The sequence below is a fragment of the Lagenorhynchus albirostris genome, chromosome 10, assembly GCF_949774975.1.
Source record: "Lagenorhynchus albirostris chromosome 10, mLagAlb1.1, whole genome shotgun sequence".
Classification (NCBI taxonomy): Eukaryota; Metazoa; Chordata; class Mammalia; order Artiodactyla; family Delphinidae; genus Lagenorhynchus; species Lagenorhynchus albirostris.
The window spans coordinates 4781723-4800206 of record NC_083104.1 but is presented as its reverse complement, the minus strand read 5'-3'; the positions used below and the strand labels follow the sequence as shown (position 1 = coordinate 4800206).

Below are 18484 nucleotides of genomic sequence, written 5' to 3'. Positions count from 1 at the left end.
TATTGTTATTATCAATCTTTAAATAGCAAACCCTGCAGAACAACTAAATTGGAACAGAGGTTGTTCACCAAAGGAGTTTAGAAAGGAAAGCTCGTTGTTCTTGGGGAGTTTGAGAAAGCTTCCATGAGGTGGTGACAGTTGATCTGAGCCCAGAAAGGTCTGGAAAGACAAAGAGGAGCAGCAGGTGTGTTTCTGTGCTGAGAAAGCACAGTGGGGAGGGAGCAGGCTCGCTTTCGCCTGGCACCTTCCCACTTTCAACGCACTGGTAGCCAGTGGGCTGGGCAGGGCATCATAACAGGAGCTAATGAGTTTACCCCAAACCCCACAGCTAGGATGTGGCTGAGCCAGGCCGGGGTTCTAGCTCAACTGCTCCCCGCTTCATGCCCTGCTGCCCCCTTGAAGGGAGGGGAGATGGGGGGGCAGGGCAGAAAAGGTGAGCATTGAGAAGCAGTCTTGCTGTCAGAGGGGAGAATAGCTTAAAAAGAAACAAGTTTCCTTCAACTCTAAAGCTAAAAACTGGGGTCAGGAATTTCAAAGATACAGGCCCCAGACAGAGACAGCAGCTCTTCCAGCTCCACATTTGGGAACCATTAGCGCAGAGGCACTGGCGGATCAATTCCACTGCCCAGGAAGCCAGAAGGAGGGGTGCAGTCCCTTTAGCACGCTGACTGGCCTTTCGTTGTTGAGGACACCCGGACCCAGCTCACACCTGTTCTTGTGTGCGAAAGAACACACACGCACACGCACACACACACGGCAGGGAGGAGCACGGAACCTGGACAGCGTGCCCCCAGTCCAGCCCCAGGGCTTCCATGTGCCACTTCTGTGTCCTTAGCAGGTCAGTTGCCCTCTCAGTCTCTGGGCAGTAATCAGGGGGCAGTAATACCTACTACACAGGGCTGTTGGGACCGATCCAAAAGCACTTAGTAAACCTAAAAAAAGAAGTTATTAAGAACTGTTCACAGGTGTCATGGTGAGGCAGCCCTGTCTGGATGGAGGGATGGTAGGAAGGTTCCCAGGGCCAGGGCACTAGAAGATGGCAGCCTTTCTTGGGAGAAGCAGGTTTTTCCGCCCTCTTCGTAAGAGGCCATCCCAGGCCCCTTCCTCAGTAACGTTGTTCATTCCTTCAGCAAACGTAGACTGAGGGCCTGCTGAGGGAGTTAAGTACGACCCCGCCGCCACCCTCAGGTTGTGCACAGCCTTATGGGGACAGACTTTTAATTAAAATACAGCCAGAATGACTTCCCTGGTAGCACACTGGTTAAGACTCCATGCTCCCAATGCAGGGGGCCCGGGTTCAATCCCTGGTCAGGGAACTAGATCCCACATGCATGCTGCAACTAAGAGTTTGCGTGCCACAACCAAGGAGCCCGCCTACCACAACTAAGGAGCTGGCGAGCTGCAACTAAGGAGTCCACAAGCCACAACTAAGGAGACTGCAACTAAGACCCAGCGCAACCAGATAAATGAACAAATATTAAAAAAATAAAATAAAAATAAAACCCCTTGAGGGGTCAGTGAAGACTTTACAGAAGAGGTGACATTTTAACAGGGCCTTTAAAGCCAACTAGGTACTTTGCAGAGGGCGAGGAGGGGCAAAGGCATTCCAGGCAAGGGTGACATCTTGTGATCCGGCCACCCTGGAGGTGGGGAAAGCCGGTGGTGGTGGAGGGGAGGCGGGTGGAAGTTAGTGCTGCTAAATACGGTGGTTCAATACGATGGCTGTGAAAGAGGTGGCCGAATGGAAGGGCATCAGGTGGGCCGGGGTGAGGCTGAGCAGGGTGCTGATGGGTCATTGTGGCCTTGCTCTGTGACATTCGTCATTAAGTTGGTGCACACACGTGGAATCGGGCTTTGTGTGCGTCTGACTCTTCCATTGCTCTGAAAGCAGTCTTCTTTCCTTTTGATGAAATCCTCCAGTCTGCTCCGATGTACCAGTACCTGGATAGGAAGATGTTCCGAGAAGCCTACCAGATTGCTTGCTTGGGCGTGACAGACACTGACTGGCGCGAGCTGGCCATGGAAGCTTTAGAAGGATTGGAGTTTGAAACAGCAAAGAAGGTAAGCGTCAGTCAGCGTGAGCTGGAATTTGGTCCTCGCAGGCTTCCTTGAGGAGGCAGATGCCTACTGTCATGGGCTCTGGAGTTAGACTGACCTGGGCTGGGATCCCAGCACAGCCACCTCCGTGAGCCTCAGCAGGTAACAGCCTTTCTGAGGTTGCTCATCTGTAAAATTAGGGTGATGACAGGCCCCATCCACATGGAGTTATAAGGATCTAATGGATGCCTGTAAAGCCTAACACAGAAGAAGGGGCATCTGATAGACTGTAGCTGTCAGCCTTATGAGTGACCGTCCATGCACAGCTCACAGCAAAGCCTGCACATCGTCAGTGCTCAGTCACCGGTAGCTTTTATCATTGGTATAAGCACTTACTGGTATTAGGGCCACTTATTACACAATGCTGTTTTTCTTGGCACTCCGCTAAGTACATTGGAAGAAATGGTCAAGTTCTCTGATTCTGACGGCAGTGTCACTCCACACATACCTTCATGGCATGCATGATTCATGGCCTTGATTCGTGGTGTTGTTTCCTGGCCTAGTCTATTAAAACTACAGAAATGGTTGAAAACATTTGCCCCCTTTCCCCACATTAGAAAAAGCCCAGCTCCGTCTCTGAGATGGGTTTTTGTCTGGAGCCTGAGGTGGGGAAACGAGTGGCTTCCAAACCCCCCTACCCTACTCCTCCCTCCCCTCTTTTTCTTCCCCTCAGTCAATTAGCCAGGCCCTCATTTAGCCCATACTCCTGGCTGGTGGGCAAGTGGTTGCAGAAATGTGTGGTGCCTGCCCTGTGCTAGGGTGGGACTTCTAGGCCTGAAAAGAGAGTGGATGGGGACCAGGCCGGGACTCAGCAGCCTGGTTGAGGCCCAGCGGTGCCTGCACGGGCTGGATGACCCCAGCCAGCCGCTTCTCTTGGAGCTTCAGCCCTCCCACTCCCACAGCGGGACGGTGAAAACGGGACTGACAGGCTTGCGTGACAGTGTCATTAGGCGTAACCCCCACGTTGTAAGAGGGATTCTAAAACTGGCAGTGGTTGTACAAGTGCCAACCATTATTACAACAAGTAAAATCACTGTGATACGATAATTATCTGTATCATAGTTTTAGATCTAGTTAGCATAAGAAAAGTGGTAATAGAGGAGGGCTATTAGGAATTCTTAAGAATTCAGAGGAGGAGGAAGCAAGTCCATGGAGGGAGCTTCCCTCTCCTGCCCCACCCAGAAATGCCAGGAGGGATGAAGAATGACAAAGGATTCCTAGAATGTGTTTTGCTTGGTTTTAGCCTGGAACGAAATTAGAAGTCTTCCGGAGAGATTGTCAGTTCCTTACACCCCGCAACTAAGCGTCAGCCTCATCCTAGCATCAGCCAACACCGCCAAGCACGGTGCCATAGACCATTAGGCGCTCAGCAAACGTTTGAAACATTTGACGCAAACTAAACTGGAACCCCTCCTCCCCACCCTGTATCCTCCAAACGCTCCCTGAGAATAGAGGTTATTGTGTGAAGCCCACAAGACTTTAACCATAGACTAGAACTTGATCATTTTATCCAAATTCCCATTCCCCAGCCCTTCTTTTTCTGCTTTGCCCAAGTCTCAGGCACACGGGGATGGAGGGTGGTTCCCTGCGATAGGCCAGTGTCTCCACTAGATGGCGGAGGAGAGCTGCTTCACACCTGGGAAGGCAGCCCCAAGCAGAACTGCAGATGCGGCCCTGTTCCCACACTTCCCTCTGCTTGAGGTTATCCACGGGCCTTGTGACTCAGACCGCTCCGACCAGGGCACCCCTCACTCTGCAGAATGTGTCAGGGCTGAAGAAACTCACGTTTCTCACGGTGAGAAGTCCTCAAATCCTAGCAGAGCAGAACTAGGAAGGCCGTGGAGAGGACCTCGCTAGCTTGCCCCTTTCCATAAGGAAGTTGTTGGCAGCCTGGAGGCGGGCAAGGGTTAGGTTCAGGGCCCCCCAGCTGGAAGGTCTCAGAGCCAGGACTGAGACCTAGAATGCTCCTTCTTTCCTCTCTGCCACCTTGCCAGACACCCCAGGCCTCCCCCTCATGTTGCTTTCAGGAAGCCCAGATCTAGACGATAGCTTGTAAGCCCTCCTGTGTGGGAAATGGGTGCTTTGAGCCCTCATCCCTTTGCTTATGTGATGCCTGCCTGACCCTTTCAAGGGACCCCTCTTCAGGTCCCATCTGTCAGGTTCCTACCCTGTGATGCTTTGCTTAGTCCAGCCTCCAGCCTCCTGCCCCTGCCCGTTTCCAGACAGTGAATCTGTGTTCTCCAGGGCATCTAGTTCGGAATTGTATAGCTCTTGGCTCAGGGAGAGTTCATGATCTGTTTAATCTGCCTGCCTCCCCTTTTAAAATATGGGCCCCTGAATCACAGAGGGGGACAAGGGCCAATTCATGTTTGTCTCTGGGTCCCCAGCCCCTGATAGGATGCCTGGCCCTGCAGGATGAAGAGATAAAGTCACATTTTGGTCATCTGTGAGGCAGCCAGAGGCCGGATGACCTGCTAATCTCCTGGCTTTTTAGGTGGAGGATGTCGTGCAGCTGAGCAGAGAGAGCAGTTGGCCAGGGTTGTTGTTCTGCATTTTAAATTCGAAGGCTCCTGGACCTGCTGCCTCCTCCAGGCATGTGTCAGCCCATTTCATATGGGACGCTGTAGAGAAGCCCGCCTGGGAGGAATTAAATGGGAGGAGATGCTGGCAGCAAAGCCACATGAAGATCCGCCTGACAGGGTGGGTTATGTTCCTCTAAAACCCTTGCAGAATCTGAAAGCAGCACAAGGGGCTTAGCTAACATCAGTTTGCTTGCAGAAGGCTGCCTAGAAGTTTCTAGTAGCCCATGGGTTAAAATCTCTGGCTTTACTGCGAGTCCAACGCAAGAGCTCCACTTTTAGGATTTACATAAGAGTTTGCCTTCCAGAGACTTGGAGTGATTCATTCCCTACCTCCCCCTTCCTTCCCGAAGCCATCTTTGTTCCTTCTCAGCTTTCCCCTCTTCTCCTCCCCCTGTGCCGGCACCACAGGCCCTGTGTTTGTGCCCTGCCGGGAAGCAAGGCTCCATCCTGGTCACTGAGGTGGACGCGCGGCCTCTCCTCCTTCAGCACGTCCCCCCACTCCCACTCCTGTGCTGCTGCCTCAGAGGCTCAGACCAGCCTGGTCTTCCCTTTCGCATAGAGATTCCTCCAAGCCAGCCGCATCACTGACTGCAGTATCCGAGTTTTGTTTACCTCGTCCCAAAGTGAGTGATGCAACCAGGGCTTCTTTGCTGTTCTTCATATGGACTAATCCCAGGGATAAAGCCACGCTTCCCTGGGTGGCAGGACCCTCCCAGTACACACGGTGATTAATCAGTGCTTGTTTCTTTCCCTCCTTACTGGTTCACTTTCTAAAGCTTGACTCCCACCCCCAGCCAATCACTCACTTTTGAAGCCCAGAAGGCAGCTGATTTTGTTCTTTCATTTCTTCCCCTGTAGGCCTTCACCAGAGTACAAGACCTCCGGTATTTAGAGCTCATCAACAGCATTGAGGTAAAAGATGAAGCGTTCTTGATTCTCAGGGAAGCGCAGATGCGCTGTCTGTGGTTTGCAGGCGGCTCTTCCAGCAGGCGAGGGTCTTGAGGACACGTGGACAGAGCCCACTGGTGTCTGGGCGTCCGGGCCACAGCCTTGCTCTGGGGGGCAGAGTGCCACGTGGGGGGAGCCAGCACGTGGGAGCCGGGAGTACAGTCTGTCACTTGTTAGCTGGGTGAGGCAGGTGGGTCCCTAATCTCTCAGAGATTCGGTCTCTTGTCTGTGAAATGGGATGAGACCTACCTCATAGGGTTGCTGGGAGGATTAAACAGTTCTCAGTAACCGGATTTCATCCTCGCAGTGGCTGTTAGCTTGCTACCCCCCTCTAGGGCTCCAACAACGTGCCAGTGTAGGAGGCATTTCCCAGATGCACATGGTCTGCACCCACCTGCAGGGATGGGCCCTGGGGAGGGAGGCGTGTGACCCAGCTGGCGCCTGCGGAGCTCTGAGCCCTCCCCGCAGCCCACCCGTCCCGGTCTGGACCTCGTCAGCCACACCCAGAGGCGGATGGGGGCCTAAAGAGGCTGGTTCTAGCTGCACCATTTGCTGGGTGATGGGAGAAAATATTTTTCATTCCTGTGCATCTTCAGGCTGTCTGTCCGTAAAAAGGTTTACATATTTCTTCTTCTGAACAGATTCATTGTGAGGCTCTGGGAATGTGAGATACATTTGAATTCACATATGGAAGCAGTGAGGAGATCAGCAAATGTCTCCTCCCTTCGATTCAGTTCAGCATAATAAACACCTGTCGTGGGCCAAGCCGTGTGGCTGAGCCCAGTGGGCAGAGAGCTGAGTGGAAGAGGCCTGCGGGAGCTCACAGCCTGCTTGGCCTAGTGATAGTTGCCGTTTGTTGAGTGCCTGCTCCATGCCACACGCGTGATTGACGTGCACACGATTTGAAATCCTCACAGCCACTTGATGAGGCAGCTGCTGTTCTTACCTCTATTTGATAAATAAGGAAACTAAGGCCCAGAAAGGCTGGGTCACGTCCCCAGGGCAAAAAGGTGGGTTGGAATTTAAGCCAGTTTTGTTTTCCAAGCTCCCGCTGTCTTTCCTCTGGGCCGTGTTGCCCTCTCGGAAGTTGCTCCTGGCGCTTGCCCTGCACACCCTCTCCCTCCCCCAGCACAGTCACAAGGAGCATCTCTGTCTGCTGTTCATTCCTCACCTGCACGGTGAAGGGTTTCTTCAGAGCCACCTACCCGTGATGCCCAGTACCACTTACTACTAGGGGCCACATTTGTAGATCAGCTGGTCTGGATCTAGGGGTCTTAACATGAGGCCATGGAACATAATTTTTCTCTGTGTAAAAGTAACCGACCTCTGTGAGGACCAACTCTGGCCACTTATCACGTCTTACTGAGATCCCGTGTACTGTCTCTTCCGGTGTGCTGTGAGCTGGGCAAAGTAAACTTGTAAGAATTGCCTCTTGAAAAAGAGCAAAGTGCCTCTGAGTGCGGATCCATTTTGTTTGCTCTGAGGCCTTAGTTGCTTGCTTCTAGGCATTCAGCATTGTTCCAGAGAACTGGGGTTCTTTACTGCGCTTCTTTTGGATGGGCGAGATGCAACTGTGCTGATAGCAGGAGGAACGGCATCTGTCCATGTGGCTCTTACACACTGAGTGTGTGGAATCCTTTGTACTGATCATGGTGGGGTTCTGGGGCCCAGAACAGTTTTGGCCTAAATTCCACGCCTAGTGAAACCTATTTCTTTGTCTCACTGCAAGATTTTAATTCATTTCCTACTATTAGGAGTTAGTTTATTTGGCAGATTAGCCTAAACTATGTGTAGTTTGGGGTTTTTTTTGGGGGGGGGTTAAAAATTATTTCTGTCGGGGGAAGCATATTGCCTGCAGCTGTTATAACTTTCACCGGCTTGCCTAGGAGTTGTTGTTTTTTTTTAAAATTAATTAATTAATTTTAAATTTTGGCTGCATTGGGTCTTCGTTGCTGCGTGCAGGCTTTCTCTAGTTGCAGCGAGTGGGGGCTCCTCTTGTTGCGGAGCACAGGCTCTAGGTGCGCGTGGGCTTTAGTTGTGGTATGTGGGCTCAGTAGCTGTGGCTCGTGGGCTGCAGAGCACAGGCTCCATAGCTGTGGCGCCCGGGCTTAGCTGCTCCGCAGCATGTGGGATCCTCCCGGACCAGGGGTTGAACCCGCCGTGTCCCCTGCATTGGCAGGCGGACTCCCAACCACTGTGCCACCAGGGAAGTCCTTGCCTAGGAGTTTGATTCAATGTTTCATCTTCCTCCACTGTGATACACTTGCTGGAAAACAAGCAAAAGGAGACTGCTGGGGATGAAAGATTGGGTGCTATTGAGTGTTTACAAATACTTGAGCTGTAGACTATTGACTGTTCCCTAACACAGGAGGGAGGGGAGAGTGCCAGTTACTTCTCATTCTCAGCACTGCTGTGTGTGTGTGTGTGTGTGTGTGTGTGTGTGTGTGTGTGTGTGTGTTTGCCTGCGCGCACAGGTGTATTGTTGGGGGCCGTCACGAGTTTCCGAAGGGTGTATTATGTGGAACAGAGAGCATCTGGAGTCAGACAGAGTCCAAACGCCAGTTCTGTGTGATCGCGACCTGCCCCTCTCCCGAGTCCCGGTTTCCCGCAGTGTGACACTTGGGTGAGGAGTAGCCGGCGCCTAGTGGGTTCTCAACACACGGCGTTGCTTGCCTTCTCTTTAGAGACAGGGACGTAGTAAGATTCTCTATCCTGTTTTGTTGGTCTTTTTCTTGGGAAGAAACCCTAAACTTTGTCCTTGTCCACCATTATCATGAGTAACAACTCGGCCAAACCAGGCCTGGGGATTTCGGAGCTCTTAGAGCTTGGGGGCCCCCTACGAGTGGGCGGTACACACCATCCTCACTATGCAGTTGTTTCCTTGGAAGAATATATAAGGAAGCAGCCGTGAGGAATTTCCATTAAACAAACAAAAGTTTGCATCTCTTTTGATCTTCACTCATCTGGAAAAAAAAAATCTGCTTTTGTTGTCAAGCATTCCCACCAGAAACCTAGGTGAGAGACACAACAGCCCAGGAGCCAAGCGTAGGTTCCAGTAGGAAGGCCCAGGGGCTTAACCTGAAATAGCAACATCTAACTTTTGTAAAGGCTGCTTCCTGCCATGGCTGCAGAGGCCGTTTCCTGTGCTTCTAATTTTTCCAGGAGAGGAAGAAGCGGGGAGAGACCAACAATGACCTGTTTCTGGCAGATGTGTTTTCCTACCAGGGGAAGTTCCACGAGGCCGCCAGACTGTACAAGAGGAGCGGGCACGAGAACCTCGCACTCGACATGTACACAGACCTCCGCATGTTCGAGTACGCCAAGGTAACCCGGCCACGGCCTGCCCACGCCGTCCCGACCCTGCGGCTTCCAGGCTGTCTACCCCAGAGGTGGTGTGGACAGACGGTAGCTGTGGCCTCAGAACAGCTGTGGGCACATTGATAAACGAGGAACCATCGGAGGCCACTGGTTAAAGCTGACCTACAATTGACCTTTCAGGCTGATGTCAAAAGGGACAGAGTGTAACGGTTCAGAGCTTTGTCAGTGACAGAACTGGATGGACGGTGAGTCCTAACCAGCATAGTCCCTTTGTTAAGGGTTCGGGGTTCTGTTTCCCACAAAGTCTCTCAAACCTTTGTCAGAAGCCACTGAGAACCTGTGTCCTCAGGCATGAGCTGGTTCTGCTGTTGTCGTCACACAGACCAGCGTGGTTCACTCCAGCCAAGGTTTCCTAAGTGCCTGCTCTGCTTGGTGCTGGGCTTCGCACTGGGCCTCAAAGGCGCTGTGACAGAGGCCTTGCCGCCACTGTGAGCACACTGTGCCCCCATCGCTCGCCTGGGGTTGGGGGAGATACCCTCTTGCATTTGGAGGGCCCCTGTTAAGGTTAGTCCCCAACAGGTCTGGGCCTTTAAAGGTACATGAGGGCAGTCTTCCTGGAGCAGCTCCTGGTGGCTTGTGTGAGACTGAGTCCCACTGAGGACCCCAGACCACCAGGACACATGCAGGTTCGCCTAGCGCGGGTGAAAAGAGGGTGGGTGCCTGGAACAGCCAGGATCTTCCTTCCACGGAGGTGCCTTTGTTAACCTGTCTCCGGGTAACCTCAGAGAGGCTTCAGAATGTTCAGTGAGTCATCAGCCACAACCAGTTAGAGGCTGTTAATGGTAATTAGCTAACGAGTTCAAGATGGAAAATTCTCCCCATTTTTTCCCCTGCTTTTCTGTTCCTGGAGATGGCTGCGTGCTCTTTTATCTTCTACCATCCATGGGTCCCTGTGATGCGGCCCGGGAGTTGCTGGTCATCAGTACCTGGCCAAGCACCTGGGCTCCAGTCTGTCTCTTCCTTGGTGGCTCCTTCACCCCAACTCTCAGATCTGGGTGCTTCAGGTAGCCCCCTTTTTGCCCTCTTCAACTTTTGTATCCTCCCCCAAACCCCACCACACACATGACACACACACACACGCACACACACACACACACACACACACACACACACACAATTTAACAGTGCGTTCACACTGAGAACACATAAATCAGGGTGTCTCTTTCTGGGGGTGACAACATTTAAACCAAGGATAAAACCTTGAACTAAAGGATCGAATCCCTGAGGGTAGAATTCAGGCTTTAGGAACAGCTAGGCTTAGTTGTTCTTCCGGACCAACAGCGCTTCCCGGGTCCTCTGCAAAGTCCTGGTGGGCAGCTGTGGCGTAGGAGACAGCACCTTGCCGTGGTGCCCAGAGAGCGGGCGTGAGTCTCAGCCTCCCTGTGGGTGACCTGTGGGAGGCTCCGCACTTTGCCAGCTTCCATTTCCTTCTTGGAGGGTCGCCTTGTCCAGCTGAGCTCAGTTCTGAGAATTGCAGAAATGAACCCACGAGGAAGCCCTTTACAAAGGCCGAGCTGTAGAAAGGCTGGGAGAGTGAGTGGAGCCAGGCGTGACCACAGCATGGCTGTCCTTCAGACCGGCCCCCGCCAGCCCCACCCCGCCCTGCACTGAAGCCCCTCCTCACACTTCCAGTGGGCTTTGTGCGCCTACGCTTGTCCACCCAGAAAGGCAGCCCGTTTACGCAGTCCGTCTGGTCTGCCTCTCCATGAAGGTAAATACGCTGGGGGTTGTTTCCGGTTTCAGGTTTTGATCACAATTCCAAGTAGGATCCAAGTAGGTTGCTTCCATTTCATTCCCCCCCGACCCCCGACAGTCTGAATTTGAGAAAATGTGTACGTACACATTATGTCGGGGGGTGGGGGAAGATACAGTGCTTATTAACATGGCATGCTTTTGTTTACTTGAAAATTGCTTCCCAGGATTCAATCTGGTTTTCAGAAAATTTTTAAATTACATTCCCACGTACAAATAAATTGTATGCTTTCCGGGGAAGTGACATGTTTATATGGAGATAAAGGGAATTATAATGCTCTTAACTCTTATGTAGTATATCCTTATCAAAATCACCAAGCATGAGAACACTGTTTAGTCTCATTCATCACTCAGCACAGCCTCTTTCTGTCCACTCCGGGACAGAGTCTTTGCCATGGCCCCAGATAATGTGTAAATTAGCTTCATGGGACCAGAGAACCTTTGGAAACCCAGTTTGCTGAGCCTTGAAGCACCATTTAGACTTAACTTCTGTTAGGTCCGAGCTCCAGGAGCTGGAGCGTGGGGCTGGAGGAGGCTCTTTCAAGCCCGGGAGCTGTGTCCCTGCCTGGTCTCCACACTGACGATCCAAATTTATGGCTTGCTCTTAGCCTCTGACCCTTCTCACTACAGAGTGGACACCCGGAATCCACTGAGCACTCCCTTTGAAGGACATTCCTGTTCTCTCACGATGCCTGTTTTCCCCAGCTGCTAACCTCATTTAGCCAACCAGGTTAAAGAAGAGTTTCCGGCTTTGTGTTGGCATAAAGAGTACACGTTGTAGCTGCCAAGAGTAAAGGCTGGGTCTGTAACAGCCCAAACCAGGCATCTGCAGGTAGTCAGCGGCTGCCTTCCAGCCCCTTCACCTGTGTGCACTGCAGAGAGCCCCAAGCCAGCGAGGCGGGCCTGTCTTTTATTGGATCCTCAGCATCAGAGTCATGATGCTTCTTCCTCTCCTGAAAAGAATCGCTTGTCTTAGGCCAGTCTAATATGTTATTTTAGGGGCTACCCAATTACCCTGAAAGCAAATGGAAGAAAAGAGAGAACGCTAATTGTTCAAGTGGGTTTTTAGCATACATTGACTGTACTTTTCTGACAAGTGAGTGCTAATCAGGGGAAAGGAGTGCTTTCTTTTTTTTTTTTAACATCTTTATTGGAGTATAATTGCTTTACAATGGTGTGCTAGTTTCTGCTTTATAACAAAGTGAATCAGTTATACATATACATATGTTTCCATATTTCTTCCCTCTTAGGTCTCCTTGCCTCCCACCCTCCCTATCCCACCCCTCTAGGTGGTCACAAAGCACTGAGCTGATCTCCCTGTGCTATGCGGCTGCTTCCCACTAGCTATCTATTTTACATTTGGTAGTGTATATACGTCCATGCCACTCTCTCACTTTGTCCCAGCTCACCCTTCTCCCTCCCCATATCCTCAAGTCCATTCTCTAGTAGGTCTGTGTCTTTATTTCCATCTTACCCCTAGGTTCTTCATGACATTTTTTTTTCTTAGATTCCATATATATGTGTTAGCATACGGTATTTGTCTTTCCCTTTCTGACTTACTTCACTCTGTATGACAGACTCTAGGTCCATCCACCTCACTACAAATAACTCAATTTCGTTTCTTTTTATGGCTGAGTAATATTCCATTGTATATATGTGCCACATCTTCTTTATCCATTCATCCGATGATGGACACTTAGGTTGCTTCCATCTCCTGGCTATTGTAAATAGAGCTGCAGTGAACATTTTGGTACATGACTCTTTTTGAATTATGGTTTTCTCAGGGTATATGCCCAGTAGTGGGATTGCTGGGTCATATGGTAGTTCTATTTGTAGTTTTTTAAGGAAGCTCCATACTGTTCTCCATAGTGGCTGTACCAATTCACATTCCCACCAGCAGTGCAAGAGGGTTCCCTTTTCTCCACACCCTCTCCAGCATTTATTGTTTCTAGATTTTTTGATGATGGCCATTCTGACTGGTGTGAGATGATATCTCATTGTAGTTTTGATTTGCATTTCTCTAATGATTAATGGTGTTGAGCATTCTTTCATGTGTTTGTTGGCCATCTGTATATCTTCTTTGGAGAAATGTCTATTTAGGTCTTCTGCCCATTTTTGGATTGGGTTGTTTGTTTTCTTGTTGTTGAGCTGCATGAGCTGCTTGTAAATTTTGGAGATTAATCCTTTGTCAGTTGCTTCATTTGCAAATATTTTCTCCCATTCTGAGGGTTGTCTTTTGGTCTTGTTTATGGTTTCCTTTGCTGTGCAAAAGCTTTGAAGTTTCATTAGGTCCCATTTGTTTATTTTTGTTTTTATTTCCATTTCTCTAGAAGGTGGGTCAAAAAGAATCTTGCAGTGATTTATGTCATGGAGTGTTCTGCCTATGTTTTCCTCTAAGAGTTTGATAGTTTCTGGCCTTACATTTAGGTCTTTAATCCATTTTGAGCTTATTTTTGTGTATGGTGTTAGGGAGTGTTCTAATCTCATACTTTTACATGTACCTGTCCAGTTGTCCCAGCACCACTTATTGAAGAGGCTGTCCTTTCTCTGCTCTACATTGTGAAAATGACTCTACTACCCAAAGCAATCTACAGATTCAATGCAATCCCTATCAAACTACCACTGGCATTTTTCACAGAACTAGAACAAAAAAGTTCACAATTTGTATGGAAACACAAAAGACCCCGAATAGCCAAAGCAATCTTGAGAACGAAAAATGGAGCCGGAGGAATCAGGCTCCCTGACTTCAGACTATACTACAAAGCTACAGTAATCAAGACAGTATGGTACTGGCACAGAAACAGAAATATAGATCAGTGGAACAGGATATAAAGCCCAGAGATAAACCCACGCACATATGGTCACGTTATCTTTGATAAAAGAGGCAGGAATGTACAATGGAGAAAGGAGTGCTTTCTTATGCTTTGTGAACTTGACACAGCGCAGCCTCTGCAGGGTACATTATTCCTGAGACAAACTGCTTCTTAGGAGGAGTGCAGAGCTGGGCTCCAAGCACTCTCAATTTCCCTTTTTGAAAAGCCCCACCTTTCAAATTGTCAGCACCAAAAGCTGCCTCAACTATGGCAACCCTCAACACATGTTTTGGGTAACTGTATCCTGAAAGAGGTGATATTCTGAGACTGTTTCTTGCGAATGATAAGGCCAACCTGGGGAAGCTGGGCACGGCCCCTCAGAGGCCCCTGTTGCGGTGGAAGGAACACAGGCCTCTCCTCCTTCATGGATTCTCTCCCAACCCCTTCCCCCTGCCTCAGATCCCCCACGGCCTCCTGCTGTCCCCACCCCTGCAGACCTGATCTCAGGACAGGGTCTGATACTATCCTGTTGAGAAGTAATTAACCATAACCAAAACCACTCGTGCTCCTTGTCGGCCCCAGGCAAACAGCTGGGGCAAAGCCGAGGGGACAACGCCCTGAGTTCAGGCAGCAGAACGTGAACAGAGTCAGAAAACGGATGCCAGTGATACTTGCAGTGTGGTGATGGCTGAGGGGCCGTCGTAGAACTCTGTAAACCATCTTGCCTCCTTTAAGTTCAGGGGACCACATACTCAGCCTCACTCTAAGGCGTGTGGTATCATCCTTACACTCTGAATAAAGATTTTAGGTCTGACTGTTTGAAATTTTGTAAAGTCACTATAAAGGAATAGTTACACATACATCAAACTCTATATGAGAGAGAAACAAAGTACTCTGATCATAAACCTCCCACACTGCGGGGTTGTGTGCAGTACTCCAGAGAGTCGGGAAAGTGTTGTTTAGCTGAAGAACAAACGTCCATTAGTGGGAAGGGCAAGAAACATTGAGGGCCATAGTCCTTGACACTGACCTCGTACCCCCAGGAGCACCTGTGGGGCGGCCTGCGAGCCCTCCTCCCCAGCACTTGGGCCTGCCCTGCAGTCCGCCCCGAGGGTACGGGCTCATGCCTGCATCCTGACCGCCTGCTGCAGCCAAATGGGGCCCTTCCTTGCTGCAGCCTTCAGCAGCCTGACGTAATGCTGGCAGCAGGAAGTTCTAATCCGGAATGTTTTTGTTTGTTGTGCTTCCTCAGGATTTCCTTGGATCTGGAGACCCCAAAGAAACAAAGATGCTAATCACCAAACAGGCCGACTGGGCTCGAAATATCAACGAGCCCAAAGCCGCCGTGGAGATGTACATCTCGGCGGGTGAACACGGCAAGGCCATAGAGATCAGCGGCGACCACGGCTGGGTTGACACGTAGGTTTTCAGTCCCTGCCCCAAGAGGCATTTGGCAGCATGTCATGTCATGTCAGCTCTTGGTTTTGACTGACAAGGAAAAAACTAGTGTTTCTCTAAGTATCTGATCCGAAGGTGATGGTGACTTGGTTTTTGGGAGACACAGAGACTGAACGAGGCAGTCGCTGCCTTTGGGAAGCTCAGCAAGGCCCTGGGGAAAGGGTGATGGGGACTGAGGGGGGAGCCACCCAGGCCCCGGGGCTGCCATTCCCTGAGCCCTCCCTACGAGCCGAGCCGGCCTTCGGTTCTCCCCCACACCCTCCGCGTTGGTGTTTCCATGCCCACCTTCAAAGGAGGAAACCAAGGTTCAGGGACCAAGTGATCGTATAAGGCCAGGTAGCTGGGAATTTGTGGAGCAGAGCTACAGACTGATCTCAGTGCCCATAACCGGTATGATGGTAGGCCCTGAAAAGAACAAGAAAAGTCCTAAGCATGTCAGGGAAGGAGACGTGAATTCTCACGGGAGGAGCCCTGGATGTCTTCTCCTGAGAGGTAGTCTTTGCACGAAGGTCATTTGACGAATTTCAGGAGGTAGAGTTGGTAGGAAGGGAAGATCGTGCAGGTGGAAGAACTGCCCAAGCAGGACAGGTTGGCGTTGGTCACATGAAGGGTCCAGGTGAGGGTGGAGGATGCAGGCTGTGGCAGGGGCATCGGGGCTGGCCTCACCGGGAGGGCCTCTGGGGCCAGCCAAACTGAGGCGTTTAGATTTGTCAGTAGGTGGTGAGGACCCCTGGTCGGGGCTGTGCTCTCAGAAGCCCACTCAGGCAGCAGGTGGGGGGATGGAGGGAAAACTAGAGGAGGACCAGGTAAGTGGCCAGTGTGGCAGCTGAGAGAACGAGAGAGACGTGGAGGAGGTGAACTGACAGGACCCGAGGCAGGGTGCGTCGGGGCAGGGCCGGCAGAGCTGATTCTGAGCTCTGGGCCTGGTGGTCAGTGATTTCACTCAAGGCAGAGAACAGAAGCAACGGGGACTTGGGGTGGAGCTGCCAGACAGAGCATGGATTTGGTCTTAGGACTCTTAGAGCATCAGACCTTCAGGCAGAGGGCTTTCTCCTCCCACCGTCAGGGAGAGTGGGCTTTGTGCTCACACGTGTACACACGTATAGGCTGCTACAGCTGGCACAGGAGAAGAGGTGAGGGAGTGGCTCCTGAGTTTGGCTCAGTCTAAGCCCTGAAAGCTGTTGGCTGTTCTAGAAACAGGTAGCAGTGGCCCGGGACCTGGGAGGGGGAGGGGCTGGTTGATGGCTAAGTCATGTGGTTGGTGTGGTCCCTCACAAAGGGACCTGGGTGGGTGACCTACTACCCCATCTTTCTCTTGTCCAAGGATAACGTTTCTTGAAGATAGAGGTGCAGATTTTGCCCCCCAGTTATTCTGTTCATGAAAGGTGTGGTACAGGAGAGAGCCAGGCAGCTTTAGGTCCCCCACTCAATCCTCTGGTTTTGCCTGTCACTTTCATTTGCAGCTTATATGAATCAGGTTACCCTGGGGATACTTAACTAGTGCAGAAAGGAGACATTAAGCATGTTCTGTCCTTCTTCCAGGCCGGGCTGTAAAAGGTGCTTCTCCTCCAGGGACATTAGGGTTAATGGGCGGGGCGGGGGCGGAGGTGCTAAGGTGCTGCCTGTGCCACCTTTCCCTAAACACGTGTCCTTTCTTTGCTGAGAAGTGTTATTTTTAGATGCCATTATTATTCTAAGTACAGATTGACAGGCCTCCCTGAGCTCGCCTGTCTCTGAGACAGGGCTTTGCTACAGCTGCTTCTCACAAAGAGCGAGCTGGGTAGAACCCCTTTCCCTTGGGAGAGCTGGTTTTACTCAAAACCCCGGCCTGACCAGAGGGAACAAGCACTTTCCACGCAGCCTCATGAGCCCACGAGCAGTGGCAGGGCTGGCTACCACTGGGGAAAAGTGGTGAACCAGTGGTCCCCATGGCCCCTCAGCCTGGTCAGCACTTTGGCCAGGAGGAGAGGCACAGTCAAGATTCCCTGCAGGCCTTCCTTCCAGAGCTCAGAGCAGAACCGCACATGCCTCTTCCTTGAGAGGTCCTGTCCCAGAAGACATCTCCCACCTCTGCTTCTACTTTCCTGTGAGAATTCCTCAAATGGTGCTGGAAAGGGCACTCTGCCACTTCCTGGCTGCATAGTCTTGGGCAGGTTGCTTCACCTTTCACCCTAGCCTCTAGTCTCCTCATGTGTTAAATGGGAATAGCAGTACCACCCCCTTAGGGCGGTGAAGGTTCAGTGAGATCACACATGCGAAAGCTCATGGCGCTGAGCTTGACCCGTAGGTGATGAGTAAACGTTGATTTCTCTCCCCAAAGCTTGCTGGATAGGTTCGTAACTCCTGTGAAAGGCGCAAGAGGTGGGGGAGCTGGTGTCCTTTACCAAGCAGCGTTTCTGGATTAAGTATTCACTCAATTAATAACCTCCCATCAAGCACCAGGGGCCATGGCGCCATACGGAGGCCTGGGGACGTCAGCACGAATCAACACCGAGCCTGCCCTGGGAAGACGCAGACGCTCGCTTCCTTCCACCGGGCTCCCTTCCTGGGAGTCCATCTCCTCCCTTTGCTCTCGCCGCTCCAGGCTCATCGACATTGCCCGTAAGCTGGACAAGGCCGAGCGGGAGCCCCTGCTGATGTGCGCCCACTACTTCAAGAAGCTGGATAACCCTGGCTATGCTGCCGAGACCTACCTGAAGATTGGTGACCTGAAGTCCTTGGTTCACCTGCACGTGGACACCCAGCGCTGGGATGAGGTGAGTATAGGGGGCCCTCCCTGAGCCCCGGGACATGGGGATTTGGGGGGTTTGGGTGGAGAGCAGCTGTCCTCCTTGTGGGTGTGAACATTGGCCTGGCAGTCACGAGACTCACCTGTGAATTCTCTGAGCCAGAGTATCCTGGAGGGCCTCTCCGTACTCGCTTTCTGTTTGTTCGCTTATTCGTTCATTCATTCGGAAAATCCTTATGGCCTGCTGGCTGTGTGCCAGCCCAGTGATGGACCCCAAGGATGTGGGAGTTAACGTGACAGCCCCCACTGCCTGCTGTTGGTCTGAGCTGCCTCTGACCAGCACCACGGGCTGAAGCATCGCAGACAGGGAGGCACACCTGTGTGACATTTAAAACCTGCTGGCTGGCATTTTGGCAGAAGATGCCACCCGTACTTTCCCTGAAACGGCCGGAGCCATTTCAGGGGCCAGCTCCTCCTCCTCTTCCCGGCCCCCTCCCCCCGACTCCTCTGTCGTGAGGGTCGGTCAGAGAATTAGCCAGGCCAGCGGGAGAGATGGCTGTGGTGGGGCTGGTGGAGCAGCTGGTGTGCTGCCCCTCTGTGGCTTAAGTCCCGCCCTCCAGCTGACTGGCTCCCTGTGACCTGGATTAAAATTCATCCTCGAGGGGATGAGAGCTGTGCACACCGTCCTCACCCTCCCCACCCACCCACTGTGGTCTGGTCTGCAGAGC

At 51.6% G+C, this 18484-nt stretch overlaps 1 protein-coding gene across 10 annotated transcripts in view; it reads left to right on the top strand.

Moving 5' to 3' along the window:
• IFT122 (intraflagellar transport 122) overlaps window positions 1–18484 on the top strand; it is a 77984-nt gene that overhangs the window by 38245 nt on the left and 21255 nt on the right. For all 10 annotated transcript variants that reach the window (XR_009542693.1, XM_060161100.1, XM_060161098.1 and 7 more), the window contains exons 15-19: window positions 1921–2061; window positions 5538–5591; window positions 8790–8951; window positions 14823–14989; window positions 17613–17784. Coding sequence is in view for 9 of the 10 variants with exons in the window: in XM_060161100.1 (XP_060017083.1) it covers window positions 1921–2061; window positions 5538–5591; window positions 8790–8951; window positions 14823–14989; window positions 17613–17784 (696 nt within the window). In the remaining variant the exon portion in view is untranslated. The remainder of the gene's footprint in view (window positions 1–1920; window positions 2062–5537; window positions 5592–8789; window positions 8952–14822; window positions 14990–17612; window positions 17785–18484) is intronic.